The 26,232-nt window shown below is 43.9% G+C and overlaps 1 protein-coding gene across 1 annotated transcript in view; it reads right to left on the reverse strand.

The window, feature by feature from the left end:
- The window catches only part of shcbp1 (SHC SH2-domain binding protein 1), a 95,680-nt gene that overhangs the window by 20,708 nt on the left and 48,740 nt on the right, over window positions 1–26,232 (reverse strand). The window contains exons 11-13 of the mRNA XM_072518170.1: window positions 9,837–9,955; window positions 3,645–3,731; window positions 1,159–1,306 (exon numbers count right to left, since the gene is read on the reverse strand). Of these exons, the coding sequence (XP_072374271.1) occupies window positions 1,159–1,306; window positions 3,645–3,731; window positions 9,837–9,955 (354 nt within the window). The remainder of the gene's footprint in view (window positions 1–1,158; window positions 1,307–3,644; window positions 3,732–9,836; window positions 9,956–26,232) is intronic.

Genomic DNA, 26,232 nt, shown 5'->3' on the forward strand with positions numbered 1-26,232 from the left:
TACCATTGCCTACAGAACTGAAGCATCTCTGCATTCCTATCTCATTGTGTGAAGTCAACACCACCAGAAAAATGAATCCAGCATCGGTTTTCAGCTCACCAAACTCAAGAAGGAATATCTCATTGGACTGTGATTCGGGGCTCCGGAACCCACGTGAAATATATATTTTCTTTGTAATCTCTGCACTGTAAAGTCTTTATTTTCTCTTGCCCCCTTTAACTGTATGAGTGCAAAGGAGATAATATTGTGATCGTCCTCCCAGTGTTTTGAGTGCGTGCAAACAAATAAACTTGAGTTATTAAACCCTCGGGTTATTAATAGCAAATTGGATCACACCAAAATAGAGGGGTTGGGAAATATGTTGTCGCGTATAAAGAGGGAAACAAATCAAATGCCTTTGTGGTGAGAAGAGAAATTAGTGCTGTTTAAATTAACCTCCTGTCAGAAACAATATGATTTGATCAATTTGACATTGATAAAAGCTGACCCTCAAAGTGTCAATGGAGGGGTGTGGAAACACAGCAATGTTGGTTCCATTGAAGGTCTTGTGGAGATGACAAAGAGATGACAAAGAGTCATTGGACTCGAAACGTTAGCTCTTTTCTCTCCCTACAAGTGCTGCCAGACCTGCTGAGATTTTCCAGCATTTTCTCTTTCGTTTCAGATTACAGCATCCACAGTAATTTGCTTTTGTTTATGTCTTGCGGAGATGACTGGGCTTGCTCATTCAAGATAGCCACTAGCTGCGGCATGACTGTTACCTTTCATTTATCAGCCCTGGTCTGGATGTTACTCTCGTACGAAGCATTGGTTTGTTTTATAACCAAAGTGTGAATGGAACTGAACATTGGTACTAACAAACAGCCCCTTTCCTGACCATATAATAGAGGGAAGTTCTCTAACATTTAACAAAAGCATATACGTATTGCACTGCTAGCCTATTCAGTATATTCAAAGATAATTCATTATAGAATTATGATTTATTACATAGCATTAACAGTTCGGAAATAGGCAATTTGACACAAGGCCCATGTCCACAAAGTTTCTTGGCCTCCAGCCCCCATCCAACTATTAGCAAATCCTTCAGTCCCATCCTGCCTGATTCAAATCACATAAGTAACAAAGCTAATCAATTTAAAATAATTCTTTGCCTCTTACTTATAGGTTGTGTTACAATTGCAGGAGTTTTCCTTTTTGGAAAGGGTATTGCAAACTTGGCCATTGTGATACCATAGTCTTCATGATTATGAATCAGATTGTTCATCATTGTTATTTTTGGCACATCATACAGTTCCTCCATGAAATTCTGCAACAAATGACATGGCATCCGGGTCATTCATGGCACATTTACATGCTAAAACAAGTTGCAGGACACTTTCATGCACATCCATTACTAAGCACAGTAGGAGTCTTATTACTTTTCTCTCCCTCGTCCACCAGATTAAGGATGAGAAATTCTAGAAGGCCCACCAGCAGGCACTGGGATTGCAATGCAATTTCCCCACACCCAATGAAAGTGATGAAGACAACATGCAAATCTTAACATTGCATGCCTATTCATCTCTATGATTGTGGCATGCAGCCCAGCACCAAACATGTTGAGTGCCTGCATGCTCAGCAGGGGGTCCAGATCAATGAGGCTTATCCCAATTAAAGCTGAACTGCACTTCTTAAAGCCAACCTTCATCGCATAAAAAGGGAGAGATATTCAGGCTGCAGCAGAAACATACTCTGATCAGGAAGAAACAAAGCAACAGGGCAGAGGGGGCTCCCAGGAACAGAGCCACAGAACAGACCTTAGTGCCAGAGGTGATAAGGAAGCCCTAATCTTTCCAGAGGAATCAAGAGACTCCTCCAGGCATAGAAAACACAAAGGCAGTGAGATCAGATATTTACAGAGGCCAATGCCAGAATCTGGTCATGAGTGCTAGATAAAAGTTCAATGACCTCATACAAACAGTCTAGATCAATGTGCACGTTGATATGGCATCGCGTACCAAACGTGCACACTCAATATGCCACATCTCCATGAGCAACAGTGATCTGGGGACTTTTCCAGGGGAGCTGGAATACAATGAGGCACTCAGACAGCCCATCCAGTATGATCCTTCTGCTCTGGTAAATGTCTGGTGTCAAGGTCTGCAAGGGTTGTTGAGGAGGCAGCAGACCACCACAAATTGGGAGACGCCCTCCTGCAAGTACTGGAGGGTTTCTCTCAAGTGGTACCATCAGTAAAAATATTGCATCAGGATTACACAATATTCCTAACTGCAGGATGGCTGTCAACATGGAAGCATCACCATTTATGATCAAGTAGCAAACAGATGGGAAACTGCTGACTTGAACAGAATTAAAGCATTGTGACTGTGCCATAGCAGTGTGTCACCAGCATAATGGTCTAGGCATGGTCACACACCAGTTGGTAGTGGAATCCTTGCTGTGGCAGTTCCATTGACGTACCTACATGGGGAAAGTTTCCTATCCTGGCAAAGCTGCATGTCCGTTTATCTTACTTCTCTCTGTTTACATGGGCTCAGTAACCTCCCAGATGCAGGACAGTAAACATCTAAATTGGTGATGCCAGCTCCAGTCTGGCAGGATTTGCTGGTCTAGAAATCAAGAGCCACCGAGACCTTGACAACCAATGGCAGCATTGTTCTCATCCTGCAACTGCAGTTGTGACCACTTCATTGGTGACAGATAGCTGCCAAAGATACTACTCCTGGATGGAATTCAGGTTCAAGCTAAGGTTTCAGACCCAAGATGGTAAGGCCTCCTGCTAAGAGCCCTCTTCCTTCTGTAAACAACTTCTCCCTGCTGCCTTTGTTCAATCTCCCTGTGATGCTGCAGGCTAAGGGACACAGTAGCCATAGCCTCAATGACTGAGAGCAAGTGATTTTTCAGAGACCTTCCAAAACTACACCACTCCTTTCAAAAGGGGTAGCAGCACTCCCGTCTGTCAACTCCTACAATACTTCAGTACTTTCACTAACTTTGCAGCAGCAAAACTTCAGTTGAAAATGTACCCCAAATATTTAATATGTAATATTAAATATGTAAGCATTTCAGCAGTCATAAGAATTTTGAATACCTGACCACATGCCTGGAACTCATAAACTGAGGTACACCATTGAGATTATACAATCTAAATATATCCTATGATAATTAGAACATAATTTAGTCTTGCTATGTAATCTTTCACTATAATTACTCTGCAACATTTCAATAGTGCCACCCACCCCCTGTACCTCATTTTTATTCTCCACTTTCATATACCACATCTCCTCAAATGTGGAACTGCTTTTCTATATCTTCGTGCCATCACCAATCATTTACTGACCTATCTTTTTGATCAAACTTTTGGTTACCTTGATTGGCTTGTTTTTTGTTTTCTCATCTATTTCTAAACTGTGAAGTGCAGTAGAATTTATTTTTCTATATAAGGCACTATATCAAAAGGAGCGGCACAGTAACGCAGTGGTTAGCACTGCTGCCTCACAGCACCGAGGACCCAGGTTCGATCCCAGCCCCGGGTCACTGTCCGTGTGAAGTTTGCATATTCTGCCCACGTCTGTGTGGGTCTCACTTAATAGGCACACATCAATGCAAGCTGCTACTGTCGCCCTAAATATTTTGGGGCTTACCTTAATGCGTATTCCTTCTTTGCAGTGATGTACATCATTACCAAATAGCTCACAGGTGCTACTAGGATAAATTTCAAGTCCTGCGCCCTGTTGAATACCACAACATTTTAATTATTTTTCTGTTAAATCTTCTATGTTGATTGAAATACTTTTCCCCTTAATTCTCTCCCAAGAAACACACTTCCAAAACAATAACACATCTCCCACACATTATTAAACTATGCACCAGATAGTTTATGGTCCGCAATGTGAAATTAGTTTCTATTTGGGATAAGTCAGGGGACAGTGGCAGGAGCAGAGAGAGGAACTTCTCCTATTCCTCCCCAGTTCAAAATACTCAAGAAAACAAGAGGTAATTAGGTAGCATCATATTGTTCACAAAAACCTTTGATGATAATGTTAGGAAAACAAAGATAGTTTTAAGGGATTTATATTTGTATTGGTAAACATTAGAAATAAAGTATCATTTTAAGTGGGTTTGTGTGTCTGGAAAGATAAAACCTATAGTTAAGATTCATGGTGGACAAAGGTGTACGGGTGTGTGGGGGTTGGTTCAGTTCCAATTGTGATTCTATTGTGAGGAGAGGGGGCTATGGCATGAATAATAAATAAAAGGCATAAGTATGTGGGCATTACTTAGTAGCTGGGCCTTGTACGGTAGAGAAGCTTTTAGGTTTTCGTTAGCTAATTTGATTGCAGTTATAGATAGGTAGCGACGAGAAGGCCGCTCTAATAGCTCTGTTTGAAGCTGTTGGTTAAGAAGCCTAGAGAGGGAATATCTGTCTTAACTTTGCTAGGAGAAAAGCCATACCACAGAGCAATGGTTAAGAAAACAAGTGCAGAAATCTGAAGAGCAGCTACTTGAGGAAACTTGAGAAATTAAGGGAAGTTTCCAAGAAGTCTGAGGTTGTTACTGGATCAGAGAACTGTTCCGTAAAGCCAGATAGAGCTGAGAAGGTGGCTAAGATACCAGAAAGATATTTAAAGTGATTTTCAGGTTTGTGAGATTTTAGTACAGCCTGTGGAATGAGAGTTGAAATAAGGATGGCAATCAGCAGCTGAATCTTGGGAATTAGCGGAAGAGCAAGTTAAGACAAAGGAAACCTAATAGGGGGTCGTATAAATCCTGGACTGGATTCGCTGTTAAAAGTGGAGCAGAAACTTTGTTCAAAAGTGTCATTTGGAAAACCTGATCTGAATTTCAGACGGCAAACTGCTAAGGGAAAGCATGCTTATGAGAGAAGATTTTAAAGACTGTTTTTAGGAGTTGAGTTTGTAAACTCTCACATGACAATCATCTGGAAGGATTCTGAGGAGACATCCACAAACTTGCACTTAGGGTTCAGAGTGGAGGGTACGTTGGCCGACAGTCATCTTGTGCTCTTAAAAGGGACTGTGTTTTAATGAGACCATTGTAGATTAAGATGTACTTTGTAATCAGTGTTAATATTAAAACCTGTTTGGATTTGTTAAACTAAGGGAGGAGTAAAGACATATTGCATCGTAATCCAAATTTTTCATGTTTAAGAAATGTGTTTTTCTTCTTTAAAAACTAATTCGCAGACCTGTGACTCCCCACATTTTACTTTTAAGTTGCGGTCTTTTGAGCCAAGGTTCCATTCTGGGATCTTCCTCATCCAGTTATATCAACTGGGATCGTAACATGCATTTTAAACAAACCAACCCCTTCCAAATGATTACTTTTCTAAAAATTGGACAAAATTGTAGCACTTTTTAATTGGCAAAAATAATGCAAAGAATCAAAATAATTTTGAGACAACTATGCGAAAGGGTTACATACTGAATTCAAGATCTGCAAGGTGAAAGTGATCTTATCTAATTGAACAATATAATTCACTGTTCACTGGATCAGGATAAATGCTCTGCAGCTGGTTAAAGCAATATATTTTCTCCAAGGCCATAATTCCCTTAATTATAGCACATCTGAAAATGTGCAAAATAGATGTACTGTAATTTAAAGATAAAATTAAACCCTTCGAAAATATACTATGTCACTAACACTGGGAAGTCTTACAACACCAGGTTAAAGTCCAACAGGTTTGTTTCGATATCACTAGCTTTCGGAGCGCTGCTCCTTCCTCAGGTTAATGAACAGGTAGGTTCCAGAAACATATATATAGACAAATTCAAAGATGCCAGACAATGCTTGGAATGCGAGCATTAGCAGGTGATTAAATCTTTACAGATCCAGAGATGAATCCTCCTCAGAAGACAAACATGGGACACAACCATCTGAATACCTCCAGGGTCCCAGGTTCGATTCCGGCTTGGGTCACTGTCTGTGCGGAGTCTGCACATCCTCTCCGTGTGTGCGTGGGTTTCCTCCGGGTGCTCCGGTTTCATTCCACAGTCCAAAGATGTGCAGGTTAGGTGGATTGGCCAAGATAAAATTGCCCTTAGTGCTGGGTGAGGTTACTGGGTTATGGAGACAGGGTGGAGATGTTGACCTTGGGTCGGGTGCTCTTTCCAGGAGCCGGTGCAGACTCGATGGGCCGAATGGCCTCCTTCTGCACTGTAAATTCTATGACTATGAATACCCTTTGTCGTCCAGTACTTTCCCGGAGCGGAGAAACTACCACATCTTCTTCACAGCTTTCAACACGTCCTCGATGAAGATGAACATCTTGCCAAGGTCATCCCCACTACTTGCCTTCACACAATCGCGCGACCTCAAACCATTGTTTGCAGCAAACGACCCAGCCTTCAGAACAGTGACCACGACACCACATAACCCTGCCATGGCAATCTCTGCAAGACGTGCCAGATCATTAACATGGATACCATCATTACACGTGAGAACACCATCCACCAGGTACGCGGTACATACTCGTGTGCCTCGGCCAATGTTGTCTACCTCATACGCTGCAGGAAAGGATGTCCCGAAGCGTGGTACATTGGCGAGACCATGCAGATGCTGCGACAACTAATGAACGGGCATCGCGCAACAATCACCAGGCAGGAATGTTCCCTTCCAGTCGGGAAACACTTCAGCAGTCAAGGGCATTCAGCCTCTGATCTCCGGGTAAGCGTTCTCCAAGGCGGCCTTCAGGACGCGCGACAACGCAGAATCGCCGAGCAGAAACTTATAGCCAAGTTCCGCACACATGAGTGCGGCCTCGACCGGGACCTGGGATTCATGTTGCATTACTTTCATCCCCCACCATCTGGCCTGCAAAATCCTACCAACTGTCCTGGCTTGATACAATTCACACCTCTTTAACCTGGGGTTACCCCATCTCTGGATCTGTAAAGATTTAATCACCTGCTAATGGTCGCATTCCAAGCATTGTCTGGCATCTTTGAATTTGTCTATTTTTGTGTTTCTGGAACAGACCTCTTCATTCACCGGAGGAAGGAGCAGCGCTCCGAAAGCTAGTGATATCGAAACAAATCTGTTGGACTTTAACCTGGTGTTGTAAGACTTCTTACTGTGCTCACCCCAGTCCAACGCCGGCATCTCCACATCATGACTAACACTGGGTTAAGTATTCAGTTTCATCATGTCAAACACATTGTGATTTCTTGAATATCAATTTTTGAGTCAATCATTGCCCCATTAATGTGAAAACTAATTGACTTTAGTCAATTATGAGTGTCTGTAGGAAAACACACTTATAAATTTTGTGCAGCTTACAAATATCAAGCAGATTTCCAACACTGGGGCGGCACGGTGACACAGTAGTTAGCACTGCTGCCTCACAACGCCGACAACCTGGGCTCAATCCCGACCCCGGGTCACTGTCCGTGTGGAGTTTTCACATTCTCCCCACATTTGCATGGGTCTCACCCCCACAACCCAAAAATGTGCGGGGTAGGTGGACTGGCCACACTAAATTGCTCCTTAATTGGGGAAAAGAAGAATTGGGTACTCAAAATTAATATTTAAAAAAAAGAAATCCAACACTAGAACACAGATTTATGATTTTTCGGAGGAACTGCAGTAAACTTCAGAAATTAGAATGTTTTTTTGTTTGTCCTGGAACAAATTGCCAAAATGTGTGTGTGTAACAAATTTAAACGGAAGGTCAGCTGCTAGCTTGTTTTGGTTATGTTGAATTGCCAGACAAATTTCCTCAGTGATCCTGAATTAATTTCTTTGCCTCTCCCAGGAGTGAGCATGATTAAGGGTGGGTGACTTGCGTATGTAATTGTACCAATTCCGGATGTGGCAGGCTTGACATGCCTGATGATCATTACAGTTTAGCTTGAGAAATACAGCAGCACAATGCGGGAGGAAAAAAAACACATTTAATGAGCTCAGCTCAAAAATGTAACTTTGCATTGCCTCCAATGACTCAATTAAAATTGTTAACATGATTTTAATTACGAACATATTCAGCTCCTTCACTCGGTGAAAATGAACTGCAATTACAAAACTGTTTTCTTCAAAGTTCAATTATTGCTAAAGAAAATATAACTGTTCAAAGAGGTACCAGTCTCCAGTTGAGGAATGTTTCCTGGTGTGCTCTAATCTTTAAACTATGCAGTTAAATCAATTATACAATGTTAGTTTTGAATACCTTCAGGAAAACTATTTCAATTGCCATTCGTATTCAAAACAAGTCATGTCTTGAATAAACATTTTGCTGTTCACTTTACAGTGCAATCAAGGCAAATGCAAAAAAAAATAGTCTAGAGACAGCTGCAGAAGAAATATGTGAAAAGCCACTTTAGCATGGGCACATTGGAACTAATCTGCAAAGAGTTATTGCTCACAATTCCGACAGAATAAGCCGCAAAGCAGATTATGTTGTGTTACATTTCTTACAAAGCATGATTGGGTGGAAACCATTGGTTAAATTTGATAAAAATAAAATTTGTTGGTAACACTGCAATCATAAGTACAGTGGACATAATTGTGTTCAACTAAACTTCAGTTTTCCTATATGGGATTGTAAAACCCTAGGCATAGAAATGAAGTATATTTAGTCCCACACCAAGTATAATAATATTGAAAAAAAGAAATACAACGTAAATTCATTGAATTGTGCTGCGATGTTCAATTGAACTTTTAAGAGGTAACATCTTTAAGAAAATAACTTGAAAGGCAACAAAGTCAACTTCAATTACTGCTCTCTTCACCTCAAATTATATTTAAACACCAATTATTTATATTTTATTTGCTCCAGCTCAAAAATATTAGTTAAAAAATGAATTAAATTTTATAGCTGAGTTTAGTAAACTCACGCTGCTGTTTGGCCTGCTTTTTATAAAAATATACTTATTGACTTCAAAGTTTTGATAAAAATGGACACAAGAAAAAAATACCACATTTAGGCTTCTCCACATATTCCAATACCAAAAATGAGCTAGCAACATTATTCCTCAGTATTTATCAGCTCTGCTAAAACCAGCCACTGGGAACTTCACAATTAGATTCTCTGATGGCATAAACAAGGTGGAAAAGAAGAAAATCAACAAAGATCCATCTATAACACTCTTTACACACATCCTACCAGCCACAGCAAGACCATCTCACTCTCATGCATCATGTCTAGTTTGCTGCCACAGAAGGGTGTACAATCAACATAACAAAATATGCTAAAAGTAAAAGGAAGTCAATTCTTGAAAAGCACAGAAAAGTGTATTTCCTGACTAATTATGTAAATTGGACACAAAAGGTTTATATATAAATGTGTTCTGGAAACAAATATACAACTGACAAAATATATAACTTGGGGTGGCCCAGTAACACAATGGTTAGCACTGTTGCTTCACAGCTCCAGGGTCCCAGGTTCGATTCCCAGCTTGGGTCACTGTCTTGTGCGGAGTCTGCACGTTCTCCCAGTGTGTGCGTGGGTTTCCTCCGGGTGCTCCGGTTTCCTCCCACAGTCCAAAGATGTGCAGGTTAGGTGTCATGCATAATTGCCCTTAGTGTCCAAATAAAAGGTTAGGTAGGGATAGGGTGGAGGTGTGGGCTTAAGTGGGGTGCTCTTTCCAAGGGCTGGTGCAGACTTGATGGGCCGAATGGCCTTCTTCTGCATTGTAAATTCTATGATGCATTTAGATCAAATTCAGATCGAGTTCAGAGCAGAGCTGTATGCTTTCATCATGCTGAAACCAGATATTCTAAGATGTCGTTATAAAGAAAGGATTATCAATTATTTAAATTACGTTTTAAGTATTTTTATAGATCAATATTGTATTTGTAGATTTGTCATTAGACTATACCTTTGCTCCATACAGATCACAATTTTTCATATGCAGTTTTGCTGAAGTTCTCAATACGACTCCTGTAGTGTCACATTGGAATACACAATTCTCTACAATAGCCTGGCCCTTTCGGACACCTAAACAGTTCAAACACAAAAGAATCTTAGACATTTTTTCACTTTATTCAGCAGTCTGAACTAAATAAAGATTACTAACTTTGGCGAATAGTCAGTGTTTTAAGTGCAGATTTACGAAACATATTAGGTTAATGAGATATCAAATCAGTTGTGAGCACAAAACAAACAGATCTTTAGCACAAAGCAAAGATTCCACTCAAAAGTCAAATGTTCTTCCAATAGTCAATTATCAAAGTTATTTTTCAAACATTGTGGCAATAATCTTCAACCTAGTTGCACAAGTGTTTATTCGTTTCGCCTATAACATTTACCTGACATCCAATGTCAATGTCAGTCTTTAACTTACATGTTGGTCCGAAAAAAATCAACCTGCAGAATCACTGGGGTGAAACTTCAATGGAGTGGTGCTCACAGTCAGATTGTCACTCCTTTCCCAATTACTTACCTTGAAATGCAGATCTTCTAACTCAGGCCAGGCGAGAAAGAAAGAGTGGTGGGTTCAGAGGCTTGTTGAGGGCAGCTGAGTCAGAAGAAGAGGGCACCCCCCCCCCCCCCCCCCCCGACCTTCACACCATTACAGCACCAGCCTCCGTAAAGCCGGTACATTTTAAGGTCCAGTCAGGGAGAAAATGGGTAGGATTAGAGGGTGGGGTGAATAAGGAGAGCACAGGGGAGGAGGATTTGGTCGGGTCAGTAATATAGTTACCCAGGAGTTAGAAATGGTTGGAATTACTTCCAGGTGCGGCGATGACCAGCTAAGTCGCACGTTTCGGCAGCTCCCGGTGGAAAGGACTTTTGGGCTCTTAATAAGAGCCCCAACGGCAATTTAAACGGCTAAAAGCACCGTGCGGTAAACCAGAAGGGAATCCCCCCTGGATCCGGATGGAAAAAGGAGAGGAAAGTGGCCGGATTGCGGTGGATCCTTTAGAGCAGCGGCAAGGAAGGCAAGCAAAAACCAAGATGGCGTCGGAAGGTGGTAGTTTAATATGGGGCCCTGAACAACACGAGTTTTTGAAACGCTGCGTGGAAGAGCTTAAAAAGGAGATGAAGAAGGAGCTGTTGGCCCCGATATTACAGGCGATTGAAGGGCTAAAAGATGAGCAAAAGACCCAGGAGCGGGAGCTTCGGGTCGTGAAGGCAAAGGCTGCCGAGAACAAGGACGATATACAGGGCCTGGTGGTGAAGACGGAGATGCACGAGGCACACCATAAACGATGTGTGGAAAGGCTGGAGGTGCTGGAGAATAATGCGAGGAAGAAGAATTTAAGGATTCTTGGTCTTCCTGAAGGTGCAGAAGGGGCGGACGTCGGGGCATATGTGAGCACGATGCTGCACTCGTTAATGGGTGCGGAGGCCCCGACGGGTCTGTTGGAGGTGGAGGGAGCATACCGAGTGATGGCACGAGGACCGAGAGCAGGAGAAATTCCCAGAGCCATAGTGGTGAGATTCCTCCGTTTTAAGGACAGAGAGATGGTCCTCAGATGGGCAAAGAAAACTCAGAGCAGTAGGTGGGAGAACGCAGTGATCCGCGTATATCAAGACTGGAGTGCGGAGGTGGCGAGAAGAAGGGCGAGCTTCAATCGGGCCAAGACGGTGCTTCATAAAAGGAAGATTAAATTTGGAATGCTGCAGCCGGCAAGACTGTGGGTCACATATCAAGGGAAGCACCACTACTTTGAAACGGCGGATGAGGCGTGGACATTTATTGTTGAAGAGAAATTGGAATAAGCGGGTTATTAAAAAAGAACGTTTGAGACAAAGTGGTGGGGCGAATATGGGGGGCGAAGAGGGGGGAAAAAGGGGGGAGAGATGATTTTTATGTTGTTAATCCTGCGACCCGGTAACTTTTCTCTCTTCCACAGGTTGTGGGGGAGGGAGGAAGGGAGGTGGAGGAGCTGGGGGCGTTGGCCATTGGGGGCGGGGCGGCTTTGTTCCCACGCTATGATAATTATGGCGGGAATAGGGAAGCAGGAAGGAGGGGGCGTCGCACTGTGCGAGCCGAGGTCACGTGGGGAAGCAGAGGTCGGCCAGAGTTTGCTGACTTCTGGGAGCAACATGTGGGGGTGTAACTACGCTAGTGGGGGATCTAGCGGGGGGGGGGGGGGATTTACTGGGTTGCTGCTGCTGGGGAGAAGGGGGAGCTGGTATGGGGTGGGGTGGGCGGGACGGGAGGGCACCGCCTGGGGGGGACACAGCTGCGTGGGAACCGGGTGAGGAGCTGGATAAAAGGGGATGGCTAATCGACAGGGGGGGGGGGGGGTAAAGAGCCCCCCAACCCGGCTGATCACGTGGAATGTGAGAGGGCTGAACGGGCCGATAAAGAGGGCACGAGTACTCGCACACCTTAAGAAACTTAAGGCAGATGTGGTTATGTTACAGGAGACGCATTTGAAACTGATAGACCAGGTTAGACTACGCAAAGGATGGGTGGGGCAGGTGTTTCATTCGGGGCTAGATGCGAAAAATAGGGGGGTGGCTATACTAGTGGGGAAGCGGGTAATGTTTGAGGCAAAGACCAAAGTGGCGGATAGTGGGGGCAGATACGTGATGGTGAGTGGCAAATTACAGGGGGAGGCGGTGGTCTTAGTGAACATATATGCCCCGAACTGGGATGATGCCAACTTTATGAGGCGCATGTTAGGACGTATCCCGGACCTAGAGGTGGGGAAGTTGATAATGGGTGGAGATTTTAACACGGTGCTGGAACCAGGGCTGGACAGATCGAGGTCCAAGACTGGAAGGAGGCCGGCAGCAGCCAAGGTGCTTAAAGACTTTATGGAGCAGATGGGAGGAGTAGACCCATGGAGATTTAGCAGACCTAGGAGTAAGGAGTTTTCGTTTTTCTCCTATGTCCACAAAGTTTATTCGCGAATAGACTTTTTTGTTTTGGGAAGGGCGTTGATCCCGAAGGTGAGGGGGACGGAGTATACGGCTATAGCTATTTCAGATCACGCGCCACACTGGGTGGACTTGGAGATAGGGGAGGAAAAAGAACGGCGTCCACCCTGGAGAATGGACATGGGACTAATGGCGGATGAGGGGGTGTGTCTAAGGGTGAGGGGGTGTATTGAAAGGTACTTGGAACTCAATGATAATGGGGAGGTCCAGGTGGGAGTGGTCTGGGAGGCACTGAAGGCAGTGGTTAGAGGGGAGCTGATATCAATCAGGGCACATAAAGGAAAGCAGGAGAGTAGGGAACGGGAGCGGTTGCTGCAAGAACCTCGGAGGGTGGACAGGCAATATGCGGAGGCACCGGAGGAGGGACTGTACAGGGAAAGGCAAAGGCTACACGTAGAATTTGAGTTGCTGACAACGGGTACTGCAGAGGCACAGTGGAGGAAGGCACAGGGTGTACAGTACGAATATGGGGAGAAGGCGAGCAGGTTGCTGGCCCACCAATTGAGGAAATGGGGAGCAGCGAGGGAATTAGGGGGAGTGAGGGATGAGGAGGGAGAGATGGAGCGGGGAGCGGAGAGAGTGAATGGAGTGTTCAGGGCATTCTATGAAAGATTATATGAAGCTCAGCCCCCGGATGGGAAGGAGAGAATGATGTGTTTTCTGGACCAGCTGGAATTTCCTACGGTGGAGGAGCAGGAGAGGGTGGGACTGGGAGCACAGATCGAAATAGAGGAAGTAGTGAAAGGAATTAGGAGCATGCAGGCGGGGAAGGCCTCGGGACCGGATGGATTCCCAGTTGAATTTTACAGGAAATATGTGGACTTGCTCACCCCGCTACTGATGAGAACCTTTAATGAGGCGAGGGAAAGGGGACAGCTGCCCCAGACTATGTCAGAGGCAACGATATCGCTTCTCCTAAAGAAGGAAAAAGACCCGCTGCAATGCGGGTCCTATAGGCCTATTTCCCTCCTGAACGTAGACGCTAAGATTCTGGCCAAGGTAATGGCAATGAGGATAGAGGATTGTGTCCCGGGGGTGGTCCATGAGGACCAAACTGGGTTTGTGAAGGGGAGACAGCTGAATACGAATATACGGAGGCTGCTAGGGGTAATGATGATGCCCCCACCAGAGGGGGAAGCGGAGATAGTGGTAGCGATGGATGCATTTGATAGAGTGGAGTGGGATTATTTGTGGGAGGTGTTGAGGAGATTTGGCTTTGGAGATGAGTATATTAGATGGGTACAGCTGCTGTATAGGGCCCCGATGGCGAGCATGGTCACGAATGGACGGGGGTCTGCGTATTTTCGGCTCCATAGAGGGACGAGGCAGGGATGTCCTCTGTCCCCATTATTGTTTGCACTGGCGATTGAGCCCCTGGCAATAGCATTGAGGGGTTCCAGGAAGTGGAGGGGAGTACTCAGGGGAGGAGAAGAACACCGGGTATCTCTGTATGCGGACGATTTGTTGTTGTATGTGGCGGACCCGGCGGAGGGGATGCCAGAGATAATGCGGATACTTGGGGAGTTTGGAGAATTTTCAGGATATAAACTGAACATGGGGAAAAGTGAGTTGTTTGTGGTGCATCCAGGGGAGCAGAGCAGAGAAATAGAGGACTTACCGCTGAGGAAGGTAACAAGGGACTTTCGCGACTTGGGGATCCAGATAGCCAAGAATTGGGTACATTGCATAGGTTAAATTTAACGCGGTTGGTGGAACAGATGGAGGAGGACTTCAAGAGATGGGACATGGTATCCCTGTCACTGACAGGGAGGGTGCAGGCGGTTAAAATGGTGGTCCTCCCGAGATTCCTCTTTGTGTTTCAGTGCCTCCCGGTGGTGATCACGAAGGCTTTTTTCAAAAGGATTGAGAAGAGTATCATGAGTTTTGTGTGGGCCGGGAAGACCCCGAGAGTGAGGAAGGGATTTTTGCAGCGTAGTAGGGATAGGGGGGGGCTGGCACTACCGAGCCTAAGTGAGTACTACTGGGCCGCCAATATCTCAATGGTATGTAAGTGGATGGGAGAAGAGGAGGGAGCGGCATGGAAGAGATTGGAGAGGGCGTCCTGCAGGGGGACTAGCCTACAAGCTATGGTGACGGCGCCGTTGCCGTTCTCACCGAAGAAATACACCACAAGCCCGGTGGTGGTGGCTACTCTGAAAATTTGGGGGCAGTGGAGACGGCATAGGGGAAAGACGGGAGCCTCGGTGTGGTCCCCGATAAGAAATAACCATAGGTTTGCTCCGGGGAGAATGGATGGGGGATTTGGAACATGGCAAAGAGCAAGAGTAACACAATTGAGAGATCTGTTTGTAGATGGGACGTTTGCAAGTCTGGGAGCGCTGACCGAAAAATATGGGTTGCCCCAAGGGAATGCATTCTGGTATATGCAACTGAGGGCTTTTGCGAGGCAACAGGTGAGGGAATTCCCGCAGCTCCCGACGCAGGAGGTGCAGGATAGAGTGATCTCGAAGACATGGGTGGGGGACGGTAAGGTATCAGACATATATAGGGAAATGAGGGACGAGGGGGAGATTATGGTAGATGAGCTGAAAGGGAAATGGGAAGAAGAGCTGTGGGAGGAGATTGAGGAGGGGCTGTGGGCTGATGCCCTAAGTAGGGTAAACTCATCGTCCTCGTGTGCCAGGCTAAGCCTGATACAATTTAAGGTGTTACACAGGGCGCATATGACTGGAGCACGGCTCGGTAAATTTTTTGGAGTAGAGGATAGGTGTGCGAGATGCTCGAGAAGCCCAGCGAATCACACCCACATGTTCTGGTCATGTCCGGCATTACAGGGGTTTTGGGTGGGGGTGACAAAGGTGCTTTCGAAGGTGGTGGGGGTCCAGGTCGAACCAAGCTGGGGGTTGGCTATATTCGGGGTTGCAGAGGAGCTGGGAGTGCAGGAGGCGAAAGAGGCTGATGTTTTGGCCTTTGCGTCCCTAGTAGCCCGGCGCAGGATACTGTTGATGTGGAAGGAAGCCAAGCCCCCGGGTGTGGAGACCTGGATAAATGACATGGCAGGGTTTATAAAGTTGGAACGGATTAAGTTCGCCCTAAGGGGATCGGCTCAAGGGTTCACCAGGCGGTGGCAACCGTTCGTCGAATACCTCACAGAAAGATAGAGGGAATGGAAAAGAAGAAGACAGCAGCAGCAACCCAGGGGGAGGGGGGGGGGGGGAAAGAGGAACCAGAAGGACTCTCAGGGATGTTAATGTACAAGTATAATATGTATAGGTTGTTGTTATAGGTAATTGTATACTGGACTGCTGAATTGTATTTTTGGAGAGTATTTATTTTGGACAAGGCAGTTGCCATTTAGTTTTGTTTTGTTTTTTAATTTTGATGTTGTTTATATATTATTTATTTCTTGTTTAAAAAACTGGCCATTGTTATTTATATTGTTATATTACTGTGTAAAAGATACACAATGTACTGTTATGGTTGGCCAAAAATTTTGAATAAAATATATTTAAAAAAAAAAGAAATGGTTTGAATTCTTATCACATTTTATGGGCAACTATTCCTGTAGAACAGCCAGAGCAATTTCAGGTTTGCCACTTAAATTGGAGTTTTAGATGGTTCACATTGCAGGGTAATTGTCATGCAATCTTTACATGGGGACTTCAAGTGTTGGGGGGTGCATTTTTAGGGCACCCCCCCTGGATACGACACCCTGGTGCCCGGAAGTTATGGGTCAATGCATCTTGCAGCACAGAAAATGGACACCTGGCCCATCAGGGGTCAGGCATGAACTAGCTGGATGGATTCAGAACTGGCTTGGCCATCGAAAACAGAGAGTAGCAGTGGAAGGGTCTTTTTCCAAATAGAGGTCTGTAACTAGTGGTGTTCCTCAGGGATCAGTACTGGGACCTCTGCTCTTTGTAATACATATACATGTCTTGGAAGAAAATGTAGCGGGTCTGATTAGCAGGTTTGCGGATGATACTAAGATTGCAAGAGTTGCCGATAGTGATGAAGATTGTCAGAGAATACAGCAGGATATAGATAGGCTGAAAAATTGGGCAGAGAAATGGCAGATGGAATTTAACCCAGACAAATGTGAGGTGATGCATTTTGGTAGATCCAATTCAGGTGGGAGCTATAAAATTAATGACAGAACCATCAGGAGCACAGTGACACAGATATCTGGTTGTGCAGGTCCACAGATCCTTAAAAGTGGAGCACAGCTGGAAATGGTGGTAAAGAAAACATATGGCATGCTTGCCTTCATAGGACGGGGTATCGAATATAAACGCTTGAAAATTATGTTACAGTTATATAGAACATTGGTTAGGCCACATTTGGAATACTGTGCCCAATTCTGGTAACCACACGACCAGAAGGACGTGGAGATTTTGGAGAGAGTACAGAAAAGGTTTGCCATGATGTTGCCCGGTATTTTTTTAAATCTCACTTAAATAACTGTTTTGGGTTGATTTAAATTACTATTTTTAAGTTGACTTAAATAATTTTTTAAAATGTTAATTAAATAACTTTTTTAATTTCAATTAAATAACTATTTAATTTGTTGTAAGATCAAGCAAGATAAATACTCAGGGATAAAGCTAATTAAATAGTACACGGGGATTGCATTTAATCTGACTCTAAAACATCTTTCTCAACTTTAATTTTAAAGGTTTAATTTAAAGGAATAATTCATGGCAGGACAGCTCCAAGATGTGGTCTGCTCCTCCTGCTCCATGTGGCAGGCTGCGGACAGTTCCACTCCCCGGGGCCAGCATGTGTGCAGGAAGTGTCTCCAGTTACAGCTCCTGGAAGCTCAAGTTTCAGAGCTGGAGCGGTGGCTGGAGACACTGTGGAGCATCTGCGAGTCAGAGAGCAACGTGGATAGCACGTATAGAGAGGTGGTCACACCGCAGGCTCAGGCTCCACAGGCAGGAAGGGAATGGGTGACCACCAGAGCAAGAGAGCGAGGCAGGTAGTGCAGGAGTCTCCTGTGGCCATTCCCCTGCAGAACAGATATACCGCTTTGGATACTGTTGAGGGGAATGGCCTCTCAGGGGAAAACAGCAACAGCCAAACTTGTGGCACCACGGTTGGTTCTGCTGCAGAGGGGAGTGACAGTGCAATAGTTATAGGAGATTCAATTGTAAGGGGAATAGACAGGCATTTCTGTGGCCGCAAATGAGACTCCAGGATGGTATGTTGCCTCCCTGGTGCTAGGGTCAAGGATGTCTCAAAGCGGGTACAGGACATTCTGGAGGGGGAGGGTGAACAGCCAGTGGTCGTGGTACACATCGGTAAAAATGACATAGGTAAAAAAAGGGATGAGGTGCTAAAAGCAGAATACAGGGAGCTAGGAAGGAAGTTAAGAAATCGGTCTTCGAAGGTAGTAATCTCAGGATTACTACCGGTGCCACGTGCTAGTCAGAGTAGAAATGACAGGATATATAGGATGAATACGTGGCTGAAGGGATGGTGTCAGGGGGAGGATTTCAGATTCATGGGGCATTGGGACCGGTTCTGGGGGAGGTGGGACCTGTACAAACTGGATGGGTTACACCTGGGCAGGACTGGAACTGATGGCCTAGGGGGGCTATTTGCTAGAGCGGTTGGGGAGTGTTTAAACTAATGTGGCAGGGGGGTGGGAAACGATGCAGGAAGTCGGAAGGTAGTAAAACAAGGGCAGAAACAAAAGGCAGTAAGGGCGACAGTACAAGGTACAGTGACTGAGGGGAGCTCAGTGAATAGGCCCAGTAATACTAAAAGGAATAAAACAGGAAGTAAAAACATAAATGGAAAGCGACACGGCAGGTTGTTACATGAAGATATGGGTTCAACGACAAGGAAAATTAGGAGAAACGTTCTGAGGAAAAATAACTTAGGAGAGGATACTGATCCAGGTGTTAAGATTCAAAAAAGAGGTATAAAAGCCAACATAAGTGTACTTTACCTGAATGCTCGCAGTATTCGGAATAAGGTAAATGAGTTGATGGCGCAAATCATCATGAATGACTATGATTTAGTGGCCATTACTAAAACATGGTTAAAGGATGGTCATGACTGGGAGTTAAATATCAAAGGGTATCAAACTATTCGGAAGGACAGGGTGGATGGTAAAGGAAGTGGTGTAGCTCTGTTATTTAAGGATGCCATCCGGGCAATAGTAAGGGATGACATCGGTGCTATGAAGGATAAGGTTGAATCCATTTGGGTGGAAATCAGGAATAGTAAGGCGAAAAGGTCACTAATAGGAGTAGTCTATCGGCCACCAAATAGTAACATTATGGTGGGGCAGGCAATAAACAAAGAAATAACTGATGCATGTAGAAATGGTACAGCAATTATCATGGGGGATTTTAATCTACATGTCAATTGGTTTAACCAGGTCGGTCAAGGCAGCCTTGAGGAGGAGGTTATAGAATGTACCCACGATAGTTTCGTAGAACAGTATGTAATGGAACCAACGAGGGAACAAGTGGTCCTAGATTTGGTCCTGTATAATGACAGGATTGATTAATGATCTCATAGTTAGGGATCCTCTCGGAAGGAGCGATCATAATATGGTGGAATTTAAAATACAGATGGAGGGTGAGAAGGTAAAATCAAACACTAGTGTTTTGTGCTTCAACAAAGGAGATTACAATGGGATGAGAGAAGAGCTAGCTAAGGTAGACTGGGAGCAAAGACTTTATGGTGAAACAGTTGAGGAACAGTGGAGAACCTTCCAAGCGATTTTTCACAGTGCTCAGCAAAGGTTTATACCAACAAAAAGGAAGGACAGTAGAAAGAGGGAAAATCAACCGTGGATATCTAAGGAAATAAAGGAGAGTATCAAATTGGAGGAAAAAGCATACAAAGTGGCAAAGATTAGTGGGAGACTAGAGGACTGGGAAATCTTTAGAGGGCAACAGAAAGCTACTAAAAAAGCTATAAAGAAGAGTAAGATAGATTATGAGAGTAAACTTGCTCAGAATATAAAAACAGACAGTAAAAGTTTCTACAAAAAAGAGTGGCTAAGGTAAATATTGGTCCTTTAGAGGATGAGAAGGGAGATTTAATAATGGGAGATGAGGAAATGGCTGAGGAACTGAACAGGTTTTTGGGGTTGGTCTTCACAGTGGAAGAAACAAATAACATGAAAGTGACTGATGGAAATGAGGCTATGACAGGTGAGGACCTTGTGATGATTGTTATCACTAAGGAAGTAGTGATGGGCAAGCTAATGGGGCTAAAGGTAGACAAGTCTCCTGGCCCTGATGGAATACATCCCAGAGTGCTAAAAGAGATGGCTAGGGAAATTGCAAATGCACTAGTGATAATTCACCAAAATTCACTAGACTCTGGGGTGGTCCCAGCGGATTGGAAATGAGCAAACGTGACCCCACTGTTTAAAAAAGGAGGTAGGCAGAAAGTGGGTAATTATAGGCCAGTTAGCTTAACTTCGGTAGTAGGGAAGATGCTGGAATCTATCATCAAGGAAGAAATAGCGAGGCATCTGGATGGAAATTGTCCCATAGGGCAGACGCAGCATGGGTTCATAAAGGGCAGGTCGTGCCTAACTAATTTCGTGGAATTTTTCGAGGGCATTACCAGTGCGGTAGATAACGGGGAGCCAATGGATGTGGTGTATCTGAATTTCCAGAAAGCTTTTGACAAGGTGCCACACAAAAGATTGCTGCATAAGATAAAGATGCATGGCATTAAGGGTAAAGTAGTAGCATGGATAGAGGATTGGTTAATTAATAGAAAGCAAAGAGTGGGGATTAATGGGTGTTTCTCTGGTTGGCAATCAGTCGCTAGTGGTGGCCCTCAGGGTTCAGTGTTGGGCCCACAATTGCTCACAATTTACATAGATGATTTGGAGTTGGGGACCAAGTGCAATGTGTCCAGGTTTGTAGACGACACTAAGATGAGTGGTAAAGCAAAAAGTGCAGAGGATACCGAAGTCTGCAGAGGGATTTGGATAGGTTAAGTGAATGGGCTAGGGTCATGTTGACAAATGTCAGGTTATCTATTTTGGTAGGAATAATAGCAAAAGAGATTATTTAAATGATAAAATATTAAAACATGCCGCTGTGCAGGGAGACCTGGGTGTGCTAGTGCACGAGTCCCAAAAAGTTGGTTTAAAGGTGCAACTGGTGATTAAGAAGGCAAATGGAGTTTTGTCCTTCATTGCTAGAGGGATGGAGTTTAAGACTAGGGAGGTTATGCTACAATTTTATAAGGTGTTAGTGAGGCCACACCTGGAGTATTGTGTACAGTTTTGGTCTCCTTACCTGAGAAAGGACGTACTGGCGTTGGAGGGTGTGCAGAGGAGATTCACTAGGTTAATCCCAGAGCTGAAGGGGTTGGATTACGAGGAGAGGTTGAGTAGACTGGGACTGTACTCGCTGGAATTTAGAAGGATGAGGGGGGGATCTTATAGAAACATATAAGATTATGAAGGGAATAGATAGGATAGATGCGGGCAGGTTGTTTCCACTGGCGGGTGAAAGCAGAACTAGGGGGCATAGCCTCAAAATAAGGGGAAGTAGATTTAGGACTGAGTTTAGGAGGAACTTCTTCACCCAAAGGGTTGTGAATCTATGGAATTCCTTGCCCAGTGAAACAGTTGAGGCTCCTTCATTAAATGTTTTTAAGATAAAGATAGATAGTTTTTTGAAGAATAAAGGGATTAAGGGTTATGGTGTTCAGGCTGGAAAGTGGAGCCGAGTCCAAAAAAGATCAGCCATGATCTCATTGAATGGCGGAGCAGGCTCAAGGGGCCAGGTGGCCTACTCCTAGTTCTTATGTATGGAGGGTATTAGCCATGAGGAGAGATTGAATAAACTGGGCTTGTTCTCCCTTGAGACACGGAGGCGGATGGGTGACCTGATAGAAGTTTATAAAATTATTAGAGATATAGATAAGGTGAATAGTTGGAGGCTTTTTCCCAGGACGGAATTGAAAATTAGTTCAAGGTGAGGGGGGAAAGGTACAGTGGAGATATGCGGGGGAAGTTTTTTTTTTTTTTTTAAATGCACACAGGAGGGTGATAATGGCCTGGAATGCACTGCCAAGTGAGGTGGTTGAGGCAGATATGATAGCGACCTTTAAGACTTATCTGGAAAGGCACATGAAAAGACGGGGTATAGAGGATACAGGCGGTTGGTCTAGATAGGACACGTGATCGGTGCAGGCTTGGAGAGCCAAAGGTCCTGTTCCTGTGCTGTATTGCCTATGCTGGTTCTTTAAAAATGTTAGTCCATTTTAGTCTCACATCTCAGCATTTTTGCCACAAGCTTGCAATTTATTCCTGTTCAGCTAACGTATTGTAACTTGTAAACTTGGGCCGCTCAGCCGGAAATGGTAATCAATCTAACCCCAAAAATCTATAAAATTATTATAAATGTTTGCCTTCTCCATATTTTACACCCTGAAAATCACCACGAAGTCAATACTTCAGAACATAGCACAATGAATGTGTACATCATATGTACAGATCAATATTTCAGATTTATCATTTAGAATGAAACAGGAAAACATTCAGGGATAAAAGAACACTGTTATTGCTTGCACTGTCTACTAATTCATTACTCAGCTTAGTTTCTACAAACAGGGAATTGGTGCAGTAATTTATTTAAATAACTGTACAAACACCAAGAGCAATTAATATCAGTCGTGATTAGGTATACCATCTATTTTTGATTTGATTTATTGTCACATGTATTAGTATACAGTGAAAAGTATTGTTTTTTGCATGCTGTACAAACAATGCATACCATACATAAGGAGGAAGGAGTGACTGCAGAATATAAAAATGTTACAGTTATAGCATCCAGAGAATGAGGTCTTCAAGAATACTTTTCAGCAGATTTTCCCAGTAAGTTGCTGAAGTTTCACTACAGTCATGCAGCACGCTAAGCCATGCCTACATTTGAGAGCAGAATTAAAACTTTGCAACATTGATTGTTTTCAGGGTTATTGCTCTACATTTGCATAAATAACATTTAGAAAGGAAACTGTTAAGGCTGTAAATAGACAGTAGTTTAATGGCGAACATTCTCTAGTCTGTTTATATACAAAATATTAAGATTCAAATCTGAATTGTGTGTAGTGGAGCCATACGGTAATGTTCCCATACCAGCCTCCCCGAACAGGCGCCAGAATGTGGCGACTAGGGGCGTTTCACAGTAACTTCATTGAAGACTACTTGTGACAATAAGCGATTATTATTATTGTTCCTTCAATAACAGAAACTGAAAATGTCTTAACTAACACTAATTGTATTGAGCTCAAACTGTGATCATGTGGGAATATCTAAAGAGGGAAGCATTTAGCAATTTAAAAACAGTAAAGAAATATATAAAAGAATGTCAACCTACCAGTCACTGCCAGGATAAGACAGTAAACATGTAATTATATGTCAGCACTATAAACTGCTGCAATCAGAATCTATAAAGCAAATGAAAAGCAGCTTCTACTTTAAGACCATAAGACATAGGAGCGGAAGTAAGGCCATTCGGCCCATCGAGTCCACTCCACCATTCAATCATGGCTGATTTCAACTCCATTTACCCGCTCTCTCTCCATAGCCCTTAATTCCTCGAGAAATCAAGAATTTATCAACTTCTGTCTTAAAGACACTCAACGTCCCGGCCTCCACCGCCCTCTGTGGCAATGAATTCCACACACCCACCATTCTCTGGCTGAAGAAATTTCTCCTCATCTCTGTTCTAAAGTGACTCCCTTTTATTCTAAGGCTGTGCCCCCGGGTCCTAGTTTCCCCTGCTAATGGAAACAACTTCCCTACGTCCACCCTATCTAAGCCATTCATTATCTTCTAAGTTTCTATTAGATCTCCCCTCAACCTCCTAAACTCCAATGAATATAATCCCAGGCTCCTCAGACGGGGCTTTACACAGGCGGAGGGAAAGAGTGCCCCCAAGGCACAGGCACGCCCGCAGATCGGTGGGCCCCGATCGCTGGCCAGGCCACCGTGGGGGCCCCTCCCAGGGCCAGATCCCCCCGCGGACTCCGCAGGCAGCCCTCCGAGCCAGGTCCCGCTGGTACGGACCTGGTCTAATCCACGCCGGCAGTACTGACCGAAAACGGGCGACCACTCGGCCCACCGGGGACCGGAGAATCACCGGGGGGGGGCACTGGCAGCGGTCCCCGACCGGCGCGGCGCGATCCCCGCCCCCGTCAAAAAAACGGCGCCGGAGAATTCGCCAGCCGGCGTCGGAGAATCCCGCCCCGATGTTCGAAGCATTGGAATCACAGAAATCTTTGCAACAGTAAATTACGTTGATTGGAATGAATTTTGACAAGTTGATTTCAATTGCTAACCATCAAAAGACATTACACATTATACAGTATCTAATCATCAGCCTTTCTGCCAAAGAAAGCAGATTTCAAAATTAAAACAAAATGACATTAGGAGCAATGAGACTTCAAACAATTTATTTGAAGACATGTTCTGAATGTGAAAGGCATATAAATGATAATTTCGCTAAAATATCAACAGAATGTAAAGCAGCCAGCGATTAGTACAAGAACGGAAAGGAAAATTCTTGATAGTTAACTTTTAATGATTTAACTGCAGACCCTAAAAAGTATGAAATCCATTATACAGAATCCCTGATTTTTAAACTGAAGACCCAATTCAAGCATATTTTATTATGCATCTTATTTAAATCTATTGCTGATATCATCAGTAAGAGCTGTGATGTCATTAGTTGTTGTTACCTGTGTATATTTGTATTTAACTGTTATTTTGATGTTTAGCTAGCTGCTCCTGTTTTTCAGTCCATATTGTATTTTAAACATTATTTTTATATATTAAAGATTAACTTTCAATGCGTTTTAACCACCTTTTTTGTGGTCATGTTCCGACATATTTTTGCCGATGAGAATAAAAAAAACAGCATACTTGCAGGAAACCCACAGACACGGGGTGAATGTGCCAACGGGGAGAATGTGCAAACTCCAGACAGACCAGAAACCAGACGAATCCAAACCCAGGTCTGGCCCTGTGAGGCAGCAGTGCTAATCACTGTGCCACCCATGAGCTATTGAGAAATTTAGCTACACCACGGAAAACAGGGGACATTTCATTTCTGGATTTAGTTACACTCGTTCAGTATCACTACAATCCTCAGTAATTGAACAACTTTTCAAATTTCAGTCATTTTTAGAAGACGGGACAGTCTGTAGCTAACTGTTGCCGAATTACGCCCACCCTCTGAATATTGCAAGTTTGGGCCAGTTTTGGAAGGCATGCTTCAGAACAGACTAGTTTGTGGCATTAACGAGGGCAGCATTCAGCAGCTTTTGCTGGGAGAAGCAACACTTACTTTAAGAAGGCTCTAGAAGTTTACCAGAACATGGAAATGGCCATCAATAATACAAAACAAATTCAGAAGGTCAATGGCACGTAAGCAGGTGCACTGCATTAAATAAAGAAAGAAGCTGCGAGTAAAAAGGTGAAGACAGTGGAGTGCTTTAGGTATGGAGGGTCACACTATGAGAATCATTGCAAGTTTATGGACAGAATTCAGTTTGAGGGTGAGAAACTGGAGTCCCACACAAGAGTTCTGGAGTTAAACAAAGGTAATTACATATGCATGCGGACAAATTTGACCCTAGCAGACTGGGCAGGAAGACTAAAAGGTAGGACAAACAAAGACAAAAACTAAGGAATGCATATTGCAAAGGCCAGTGGCTCGCTGGAAGATTGAGAAACTTTTCAACATCAACAAAGGGTTACTAAAAAGTAATAAAAAGAACAAAGGTAAATTATGAAAGAAAACTAGGCTGAGGACCCGGGTTCGATCCCAGCCCCGGGTCACTGTCATTGTGGAGTTTGCACATTCTCCCAGTGTCTGCATCGGTCTCACCCCCACAACCCAAAGATGTGCAGGGTAGGTGAATTGGCCACGCAAAAAAAAGAAATTTAAAAGTACCCAATTATTTTTTTCCAATTAAGGGGCTAAATTGCCCCTTAATTGAAAAAAAAATAATTGGGTACTTTAAATTATTTTTTTTAATTGAAAGAAAACTAGTTTCTATAAGCATATAAAAGGGAAGAGAGTAGGTAAAGTGAATGTTGGTTCCCTAAAGGATGAGACTGGGGAGTTAATAGTGGGGAACAGAGAAATGGCGGAGATACTAAATCAATATTTTGTCTCAGTTTTCATGGTGAAGGACATAGCATCATCCCAATAGTAATAGGGAATGGAAAGGGAGGAACTTAGAACAATCATCACCAATAGGGAACATGTACTGGACAAACTATTGGGATTGAAGGCAGAAAAGTCCCCAGGGCCCGATGGTCGATATCCAAGGGTCTTAAAGAGAGTGGCACCAGGATTGGTTAAAATAGTCCAAAATTCCCTGTATGGAAGAAATCGTGGATTGGAAAAATGCTAATATAA

The sequence above is a fragment of the Scyliorhinus torazame genome, chromosome 10, assembly GCF_047496885.1.
Source record: "Scyliorhinus torazame isolate Kashiwa2021f chromosome 10, sScyTor2.1, whole genome shotgun sequence".
NCBI lineage: Eukaryota > Metazoa > Chordata > Chondrichthyes > Carcharhiniformes > Scyliorhinidae > Scyliorhinus > Scyliorhinus torazame.